At 33.6% G+C, this 11450-nt stretch overlaps 1 protein-coding gene across 1 annotated transcript; it reads left to right on the top strand.

The window, feature by feature from the left end:
- Window positions 1–230: 230 nt before the first annotated feature.
- On the top strand, window positions 231–6096 carry LOC149556548 (peroxidase 50-like). The gene is made up of 4 exons (XM_089785885.1): window positions 231–537; window positions 906–1097; window positions 3418–3583; window positions 5439–6096. The coding sequence occupies exons 1-4, from the start codon at window positions 316–318 to the stop codon at window positions 5849–5851; spliced, it is 993 nt and encodes a 330-aa protein (XP_089642011.1). The 5' UTR covers window positions 231–315; the 3' UTR covers window positions 5852–6096.
- Window positions 6097–11450: the final 5354 nt, after the last annotated feature.

Raw genomic sequence — 11450 nt, 5'->3', positions numbered from 1 at the left:
AACTCTACACTTCGTACAAAACTAACAATTTAATGTAACCGGCCCACAATTTAATATAACGACTTTACATCATTTTCAGCAGACGGTACAAAAGTTTACAGTTTTATCCCGGCTGATGGCACGTTAGGACTTGATGTTTACAGTTGTCATTTTTTACGTTGGCACGCACAAGACAGTCTCTCGATTCTTCACGACATCACTAGGAGAACCCACTAAGATTAATAAGCTTTGTTCTGAAGCTTAAATTTGTCAAAGATTTTAGCTGGGGAGATAATAGAATAGAAAAGAATCGTGGTACTCGGTTTTTCTGGCCAAATGTCGGTGAAGTTATTATTTTTTTGTGGTGTTGTATTTGTGACTTATGGGATTCGAACCTGTGCTCCGGGGAACCAGCACGAGCTCTCTGTGGATTTTTATAAGGCGTCTTGCCCTTCGATTGATAGTACTGTATTCGACACTATGACCAAATTGGCCAACCAGTCGAATGTCGTACCTCCTTCTACGCTCAGAATGTTCTTTCACGACTGTTTCATTGAGGTATTACACTCGTTCAAATGCTTCGATTTATCAAATTTTGGCTATCTATTAGTTTATTATTTAGCTTTTTGAAATTTTGTTTTATTAATGGGGATCGCACTCAATCAACAGAAGAATAGTCAAAGAAATTCGTTTGTCTTACAATTCAACATCTTCAGTTTTTCATCTTTTTAACAAAGTATAATATTGATGGATCAGGATTGTGAATCCAAAATGTACACAACATTGAAAAATTAAATAATAGCTGTGAATATTTGCTTTGTTATACAGTTAAACTTAGAATGGAAATATAATGTTTCTAATTCGGAAACCATTGGTTTGTTTTTTTCTTTGAAATTTCGTTTGATTTTTTGGTGGGTTTTTAACAGGGATGCGATTCTTCCATAATGATTAGCTCTACGGGAAGTATGAAAGCAGAACGGGACCTTCCTGAGAACAATATAGCTCAGAACGCGTTTGAAGCCATTGTTGAGGTGAAGAACGCCGTGGAGCGTGTGTGCCCTGGCGCTGTGTCTTGTGCTGATATCATCGCAATGGCAGCAAGGGATGCTGTTAAACTAGTAAGAATTTCCCCATAAATTTGGAATTTCAATTCTGCTTATATTTTATTACAGCCCTTTTGAATGTTAAATATCTGAAAGTTCCCCCCTTCAAACCCAAACACAGAGGCAAATGTGACGCACGGATATAAAGTCATTAAAGACGTGACTTATAAATCTTTTCCAATTTAAAAATAGTTTGTATAATTTTAATTTAAAAATAAATACAAATTATTAATGACAGTTATAATTGTAAAATTAATGATGTCTGAGAAAGAAGTCTATATGAATAGACAATCTGTATATCACCCGTCAGTATTCAGAAGGAAACATTAAATTCTGAATGTAGAAATAGGCGACTTGATCTTTTTTGGTTGATGGAGGTCATCCACAAAGACGTTTTAGGTATCTGATATAGGGCCATGTGTGCTTGAAACGTTTTAGGTGTCCGGAGCACTATCCCGGCCTCATCCTTTTTTTATGTCTTTGGACCTTGCACTCAGCAAAACTCGATCTCTGGTGGGCTCTTTGTGAGCCATTCAACTTCCCCAATAGACCAAAGGCCTTTTGACACTTGACTTGATTTTCATGAAACATCATCTTGGATGTTTGTTTCAATGTACTTTATAAGATTTAATGAGACCTCACTGACTCTAGTTATCCTTATTTATTTATTTATTTATTTAGTAACATCTATCAATAAACATGTCAATCACAATTGGCATAAAAAAATTAATATGTTAGATACCAATATTCTTCTTTTTTCTTATTTCCTTAGGATAGGATGATCATTATTATACTATAAAATATTTAGTATAACTTATAAACTATTTTTATCTCAGATACAACAATATTCCAAAAAAAAGCAAGTGATTAGACTTCAATTGTTAAATTTATGAAGTGATTTTTTTAAAAAATTATTATTTTTTTAATCTAGTACGATATAAAAAAACTTTCTAATTCATATTTACAAAGGAAAGAATAATACATTATATAGAGCATCGTACGATATCAAAGAATAGTATCATCCCAGAAAAGGTTAATTTAGTTAGATGGCGGAGTTAGAATGTAGAGTTCTAAAATAGTTTATAGTTATTTTTTAATTTTATAGTTTAAGAGGAGTTTTAATTCTGAGTAAGTTGTTCCAAACACCAAAAAGTTTTGTTTTATTAGAAAATAGATGAATTAAAGTTTTCTAATTTGAAGAAAAAATTAAGAATTATTATTTGAAATTTTAGGGTTATGAGGTTTTGTTTTGATTGGCTAGAGTTTCTTAAGAATTATTATTTGAAATTTTAGGGTTATGAGGTCTTGCTTTGATTGAAAAGGGTTTCTTGTGGCAAAGCTGGTCTAGCCTATGTAGGTTCTAACTTGATGCATTATAGCTAGCTCAACCCTTCTCAATTTAGTAAATCATTATATAAAATTTTATAATTTAATATTATTAAAAATATTATTATATAAAAGATATGACATTGCTATCAAATTTTCACAATCCATTGAAATTGTTGGTAATTGCTTTTGGATTAGATTGTGTTGAAATTTTTACCATCAATTTTTCGAATTACATTATTGCACTAGGATTTTTAACTGTGTAGTTTTTGAGTAGTTTTTGATTCAAATTTATTGAGCCATGTTTTATGAGTAGTGATTCAACGCAAATCTAGCCCATGCCTATGTAGTTTCCTCCATGATTAAACTCATCTCCTACTTATCAATATAAAAGATTGTATTATATTATTATTCATTTTAAACAATATTTATAAAATTGATATTGCACTCAAGAACAGTAGTACAATTTTTTTTAAAAATCGTTTTTTTGAAAAGTTTAACTTAAAATGGTGCTAGTTCAAAGTTCTTTTCAGAATGTCAAATAGGTTCTCCCATGGAAAGTTAAATGATTTTAAAGGAGCAGACAAGAAATGGTGATCCTTGTAGTACAAAACTTTGGCATAATTAGGGAGAATAAACTTTCCTTCATATAGGAAAGATGGGGTCACCAGTTTCTTAATAAACGAAAAAATAATGAACTATAATAATAGCTATGAGAGATTCTGACCGTACTACAATTACTTCATACAACTACTCAAATCCCATATACATCTCGAACTCCATTGAAAATCTGCGGTGCCTTTGTTTAAGTCAACGTCGAAGGCAACTGCTGGCTTGCTCTCCCGCATTGAAGTTTACTGTGCTGGAAAAAATGTGAAAATGATAAATGCGCCTACACCCCATGTGCTTGCCTTAAATGACCAAAAGTCATTAACAACGAAAGATTCAGATGCTCGGCAGTCGGTACTAGATGGGTAATTTTTAAGATGTGTTCATTATTTGCATGCAGCTGGGAGGACCAAGTTGGGACGTGTTGAAAGGGAGATTAGATGGGTTCGTGTCTTCAGCTGCCAGAGCAATGGGAAAAGTGCCTGGAGCCAACGACAATGCAACACAACTCATCCAAGCATTTGCCGCTCGAAACTTATCCGTCCTGGACATGGTGGTATTATCAGGTAAGCAATGCCTTTTAAGTATTTTTTACAACTTCGAAATCTATCTAATGAGTGGATGAATGTATACTATACAGCATGTTTTCTAAAGTTTAAATATATATAAATTGTGAGGATTTGTTTGTATATGTCATATTTTTGTACGTCTTCAATTGTTTCCAAGTTTTGATGTTTACGTAAAGCAATTTATCAATTTATGTTTCTATATTCATATTTGAATTGTAGTATTTTATATTATGAAAGTGCATGCATAAATCTTAGAAGATTAAATATTTTTCTACAAATTTGTAACTTGTAATCTAGGCCCCGTTTGGTTGGGGAAGATGAATTTTTGACATAACCAGGTTATCTTATAACAGGTTTTCGAAAACCTGATTTTGTGGTTTGGAAAGCCAATGGTCCGTTTGGTTGACACGGAAGATTAATATATTGTGGACCCCACAATATTATTAAAAAAACTGTCATAAAATTCAAAACCTGATTTTAATTTCGAATTCCACCTTTTTACTGGAAGAAACTTCTTCCAATTTTTGACCAAAATTGGAAGATGAAATTGAAAAACTGGGTTATAATTTTAACCAACCAAACAACAAAGTTTTTTTGCAAAACCTAGTTTTGCCCCTGATAACCCGGTTTTGACCCTCATCTTCCAGCAACCAAACGGGCCCTGGAGAATACATTCAATATAGAGAATACAATGAAATAGAGGATAATATAAGAGATGTTGATCTACATGGTAAAATCTTAACAATATGTTAAAGAAACATTAACATAGAAAAAGTATTTAATAGGCTAGTACTATTGCATTCACCTCATACTAAAAAGTGAATTAGTTTTGGTGTTATAGGAGCCCTTTTTAGTGAACTTCTCAATATTGTATTTTTAATAGCCACCTCTATATTGTATTTTTAATGACAATATTTTTTTGGAGATGTAAGCTTAATTATATAATTAAGCTAGTTAATTTTTTAATTATATCCAACAATTGCTCTTTACTATTTTGAAAAATAAATAGGAAAAATTGCATGTTATATAAAACAAAGAATAGATAATGTACTCAAATTAATTATTCATTTATTGTTTAGATATATTATATCATGATAACAATTACTATTAACTATAATCATAATTTTCAAACCACCACAAAAATTACATATTATACAAAATAAAATTATAGATAATATTAAATTCTAAATACACCCTTGACTTAATTATTTCTCAAAACTAATTTTTTTTCTTTTTTATTTTTATTTTTTGAAAATTAAAAAGTTTTTTAATCTAAATATACATAATTGATTATCTTCAAAAGTATTGAGTGGTTTGAAACTCTCCTCAAATTATTCTTATAATTTAAATATTTATAAATATCCCTCAAAATTTATAAGTTTGAGAAGATATTGTATGCATTCAACATTTTTAAATATTTATAAATATCCCTCAGAATTTATAAGTTTGAGAAGATGTTATATGCATTCAACGTTTTTAAATATTTATAAATATCCCTCAAAATTTATAATATTTATAAATATCCCTCAAAATTTATAAATTTGAGAAGATATTGTATACATTCAATATTTTGAAATTTTTGATTTGTTTGAAAAACAATGTATATACACAATTTTATCAATATTTTCAATCACATTGAAGAATAATTTTATTCATAATAATAGATCAGTGATTGAATGTGATCTGAAATGTGACGTCAATACATAATCATATACAATTGATTTTAATATTACTATATTGTAGGAAACTCATACTAACTAATATTTTTCTAATCTTCTACTAAACTCAAAGGTTACCCAATATGAAAAACAATTCAGAGACGCTGATAGATTTTCATTTCTATGTGTTGAAGGTGCTCACACGGTGGGGTTCTCGCACTGCGATCAATTTACAAATCGGCTGTACAATTTCTCGCCTAAAGTGAAATCAGATCCAAGCTTAAACTCCACCTTCGCTTTACAACTTGAGCAGACGTGTCCAAAAGGGGGAGACCCGAACAGATTTCAACCCTTCGACGTCACCACTCCATTTGTATTCGACAACCAGTACTTCAACAATTTAGAGAGCGGGAAGGGCTTGTTATTCTCTGATCAAGATCTTGAAAACAACAACTTAAGTGCGGAGATTGTGAGAAAGCTGGCGTCATCACAGGATTTTTTCTTCTCGCAGTTTGTGGCCTCCATGGTCAAACTTGGCAATGTGGGAGTCAAGACTGATTTCAGCGTGGGAAATATTCGTTCTGATTGTACTGCTTTCAATTCTTGATTACTGTTTTCAAAAGATTTGCAGGCACTTTCAGGGATTAGGCATAGTGGTTGCGACTAAGTGTTCCTCTCGCCATGAATCTAATTCTTGGGCATCAATGTACATATATTCTTATTATCTGGTGTATTTATACAATCGTTTATACTTTTACGTTTTACTTTCACCTGTACCATTTCACTGTATATTTCTGTTCATGATGCATTATTAGTCAAGAATATGAGTACCTCAACTATTTTCGAATGGTACATGACTGGTGATAGGAGCCTAAATTTGGCGGGTGATCCTGTTGGTCAAACAGTGTTTCAATGATTGTGGTTGTTTATTCGGATTTGTCTATCAAGGTATACTTTATGTAGCTATTATTCTTTGCCATCAAATAACACAAATTTTTTCCTCTTTTAAATTTAATTATATTTTATATTGAAATATTTTGAGGGCCATATTATTCTTTGCCATCAAATAACACCAATTTTTGTTTCTCTTCTAAATTTAATTATATTTTATATGGAAATATTTTGAGGACCATCAAACTCAAAACATGTACCATTCTATCAAGATTTTGATTTGATTATACATTACATCAAAATATTTCAAGGCCATCAAATTCAATCTCAGAAATATGTTTATCATTCTAACAAAATTTTACATCAAAATATTTTAAGACCATTAAACTCAAACCTAAAGATATATTTAGGAGTCTAACTTCCATTCTTAGAATGATTTTGCTATTTTATCCAACGAAAACCTAGTACTATGTATGACTTCTATATCTTTTATTTTTATATTGTTTATGGTGACATTAATTATGCATGACTTTTATAGTGGCTAAATTTCTATATTGATTATGCATGATTTTTATGGTGGTTAAATTTTTTATATTGTTTATGGTGACATTAATTATGCATGATTTTTATGGTGACAACTTTAACCATGTATAATTTTTACATATTTTTTTAATTAATAAGTTGAATATTTGATTTAACTATGCATGATTTCACAACGTGCTCTAGAAATTCTCTTATATATCGATTTCATGCAATAAGATTTTTTTTGCAGATTTTTTGTTTAATTAATAAGTTGAATATTTGATTTAACTATGCATGATTTCACAATATGGTCTAGGAATTCTCTCTTATTCAGGGTACACAATTTATTGATTTCATGAAATAAGACTTTCATACAGCTCTTGCAAACTCTTTTTGATAAAGAAAATAGGTTTCGAAGGGACCTTGAAACCCAGATACAAAGCAGGTGCAAAGAAGACAACTAGCAAACTAAACTGAAAGATATACAATAATCTCTTTAGAAAGATAATAGGTGTATATGAGCAATGTTAGTATGCTAATAGAAACCAAATTTAAATAAAGCTTCTACAAACTAAACAAAATTCATAAACTTCAAGATAGACTAAGATGAGCTCTCAATTGAGAATATGAGCCATTAATGGGCTCTCTCAATAAGAAGCTTTTTTGTTGAGTGGCTTTGCCTAAATAGATAAGATGTATGCTCAAGCTTATGCTTCAAAAAGGGCTTCAAATGGAGTTGGAATTGGGGTGTGAGTGTATGGTTTTGATGTAAAATGGCTTCTTAAAATGGCATTATGACTTTACTTCATGGATTGTGTTGTTTTGCAAAGAGGAAGGATCCAATTTATAGGCAAGAGGCTTGAGGGATTGAGGGCTAAGATGCAAGGATGGGGAAAAGCTCATGGAGGGCTCAGATTGCATAAGAGGAGAGCACATAGATTGTGCTTCCTTATAGCCAATCAGGGAGTGACACATGTCACAGGGTGAGAGGATGGAGGAGAGGGGAAGGATGAGTCAACAAAAGAAGCTCAAGGGATAAAATCTTCATAAAGACCCTCATAATGGCTTGTAAGAGCAATGAAAGGGCTTGGAAGAGTCATTTATGGCCTAGTGGGCTTCATAAAGTTTTATGGTTGGGATATTTTGAGGGAGATGAGAGGAATTTCGAGTTGCGCTTGATTAGGAAGATTTTAAGCTTGCTTAGGATTGTGCAAATGATTAGAGGATGGTTTAGGATTAGCTCAGGGATAGACAAGTGGATGGCATTTAATGACGGTGGGTGAAGGAGGAGATATTTGTTAACTTTGGCTTGGGTTAGTAAAGTTTAACCCATGTTTAGGGAATGTGACAAGGTTAGGAGGGGATTAGGATTAGGTTTGAAGACATCTTCTAGAAGAGTCTAGACTTTGGATGAGGATAAAGACTTTCTAGAATAGTCTAGAACTTCCTAGGATGAGGATGAAGACTTTCTAGAAGAGTCTAGAACTTCTTAGGATGAGGATAAATTAGATTTTTAGGAAATAAATAAAGTTTTATTTATTTCAAGGGTTTGGGTTGATGAGATATTTATTAAAACTTTTTTAATAAACATGAGGATTAATATTTAATCTTAATTAAATATTTTGAGTTGGGATTAGGGGTAGGAAATGATGGGATTAGCCTTTAATCAAAATTAAAGAAGGATTAGAAGATTTTGGAAGAGGTTAGTGGTCTTAAGGAAATTGGCCAAGTTTTGGGCAAAAAATAAATTTTTTATTTATTTTGGGTTTTTTGGTCAATTTATTAATTAAATAATTAATAAATAAGAAAATAATGTTTAAATAAGATATAAACATTTTTTGGAGGGATTCCTTAATTAAATATTTTTAATTAAGATAAAGGGATTTAATGGCATAAAAATATATTAATTAATTAAATAAATAAATAATTAATAAATGATGATGTCATCAGAAATTTTTTCAGAAAATAAAAATACTTTATTTTCTAAAGGATTTAGGTGTCTACATTTTGCCCCTCTTTGATGTGATGTCGCAAGTGGCATGGCATTAAAGATAAGAAAATAAGATGTCCAAGGCTAGAGCAGAACAGGAGAGAATGGACTGCAAGATTCCCCCTCAAGAAGGCGGTAGGGAGAGAAAGCGAGGCTCGACAGCTTCTTGAAAAGTACAAGAATCCTAGATGAGTAAGGAGACTTAGATTGGCTTAAGAGAAGAGATTTAGTTAGCTCAAACTCTCACTACGGGAGAATGATAAAGGGAGAATTAGAGGCACAAGAGGAAGCAAGCTTAAGATCTTAGGGATTGCAGAGGATGAAGGAGCAGAGCGTTATAAAAAAGAATCCAAGATAGGGAGATGGATGATGGGATGATAAAGCTGATGCAACAGGATTTCAAAGAGTCAGATTGGCAGAAGATGAGTTTCGGAGATCCCTAGGACTAGGATTGTGGAGCTCGAAAGATGAGGCTTGGTGGATTGATTGGATTGGTGGATCCCTAAGACTAGGATTGTGGATCCCTAAAGCTAAAAGTGCAGATTGATTCAAAGAGATACTGATGCATAAGCTGGGGTAGGAGAGACAGATGTTGGATATGGATGGGGGATAATGGAGATGAAGGGAAACCATTGAAGCTTTTGTTTTTGAGCAGGGGGATACTTCAAAGAGAAGTACCACCATGTAGTTGAGCACTAGATTTGCTATAGCACTATTGGTGAATTGCCAAGGTTACCAAGAACATCAAGGCCTTTTTACCAACTATCCAGAGGACTGACGAACTAACTCAAAACAAACATGCAAGGATTTCCCCAATATCACAAATGAATCTCGGAAGAATCAGAGTGGTACCGACCCTGGGTAACCCACAAGCAGAAAAAAAAAAAAAAAAAAAAGACCTGATCAAGACCTTATGCCGAAATTGCCCCATTCGTAGTATACCATGATATGGAAGATCGTGGCAACCTTGAGGAGGGAACAAGGAGATTGCTTTAAAAAGATACTTCAAGACCCAAAAGGGAAGATTCCAAATCAAAAGAAAGAGAAAATCCAAAAGAGAACCATTTGCCAACAAGATGGGTATGATGAGGTACTAACGGACCAAGATCAGACATGTGGAAAGCTATATCCTGGAAGGATCTATTGGAGAGTACCTAAGCTGATGGATTTTGGATGAGTGATGCATCTGGCAAGCTGAACTAAGAAGGATAACACTTTGGTGACAAGAGATCTAACTAAAGGATGCATTGGAATAGCTAACCAAGGGTTGTGTGATCTGTGTAAGGTGCTGATCAAGGAGGAACTAACACGAAAGCTAGATAGATACAATGGTACTAAGCTAAAGAGGATGTACAAGGTTGTTCATATTTTAGTTTTTTGTGAGATGGAAATGTTCGTGAAGGGTGGGATGTCTGCAATAGTTGATAGGCGGATAGGTAGATGGTTTGCAAAAAGCTTAAGGAAAATGGGATTCTTTGTGTGCATGTGATAGGATACAAGCTAGGATACAAGATTTGGCATATAATACAAGCTAGAATATGGTACAAGCTTTGGAAAAGATTTGGATATACAAGCTATGATACAAGGGATGATACAAGATTTACAAGTTGGGGTACAAGATTTACAAGCTGAAGTACAAGATTTACAAGCTGTACAGGAGGTATTTACAAGCTTCATTAGATTTTGGATATTTGGTTGGAACACCAAGGGAACAAGTAGGTGTTTTATGGGATGGTGGTTGAATGGATGAGGGATAGGATATTGATAGATAATGGACTAGTCTTAGTACACAAGGCCCCTGAATTATCAGGTTTTCACCAAAGTACCTATCCAAGGCACTTGAATTGCCAAGTTTTCACCATTGGATGCTTATTTCTCTTTACTATTTTTTTGTATTTTTCAAAAGCTGGGTATTGAGATGAATGATGTTAGTAGGATCATTCAAGAGTTCTCCTTCTGGTGTAGATAGTTGATAGGCTCCGAAGCCAAAGGATGCAGTGACAACATAAGGACCAAGCCATGTAGGTTCAAACTTGCCTTTCTTTTCTTGATCAGCTTGGACTTTCATATTTTCTTTGAGGACCATGTCACTTGGCTGAAAGTGTCGTGGAAGCATCTTTTTGTTGAAATTCTTTTTGAGACGAGTTTGATAGACTGTGAGATGATCATAGGCTTGTTGTCGCTTCTCGTCTAAGAGATCTAGCTGGGTGAGCCAAGCTACTATGTATTCTTCATCTGATATTTGCCCATGCAAAGATATGCGCAAGGAGGAAAGTTCAACCTCTATGGGTAGTACCGCTTCGGCACCATAGACTAGGGAGTATGGAGTTGTGCTTGTGGATGTACAGAAGGAAGTTCGATAGGCCCATAGGGCTGGATTTATTTGTAGGTGCCAATCGCGGCCGAAATCATTGACAACTTTCTTTAAGATTTTGAGGAGGGTTTTGTTAGTTGCCTCTGCCTGGCCATTACCTTGTGGGAAATATGGGCTAGAAAAGTGGCGATGGATGCGAAGGGAAGTGCATAATTCTTCCATGTTGAAATTTTCAAAGTTACCTCCGTAGCCAGTGAAGATGGTGGATGGGATGCCGAAGCGGCAAACAATGTGGTACAAGATGAACTTGGAGACCTGAACTCCTATAGCTAATACTAGGGGGACTACTTCCACCCACTTAGTGAAATAATCTGTAGCTGTTATTATCCATTTATGTCCATCAAATGAGAGAGGTGTGATAGTTCCAACTAGATCAAGGCCCCGACAAGCGAAAGGCCAAGGTGGTGCAATAGGCTGTAGATCCTGTGT

The sequence above is a fragment of the Cupressus sempervirens genome, chromosome 5, assembly GCF_028749045.1.
Source record: "Cupressus sempervirens isolate cs-2001-9-10 chromosome 5, ASM2874904v1, whole genome shotgun sequence".
In the NCBI taxonomy this organism is placed as follows: Eukaryota; Viridiplantae; Streptophyta; class Pinopsida; order Cupressales; family Cupressaceae; genus Cupressus; species Cupressus sempervirens.
The sequence above is the reverse complement of the archived record's forward strand: the minus strand, read 5'-3'. Positions and strand labels throughout refer to the sequence as shown.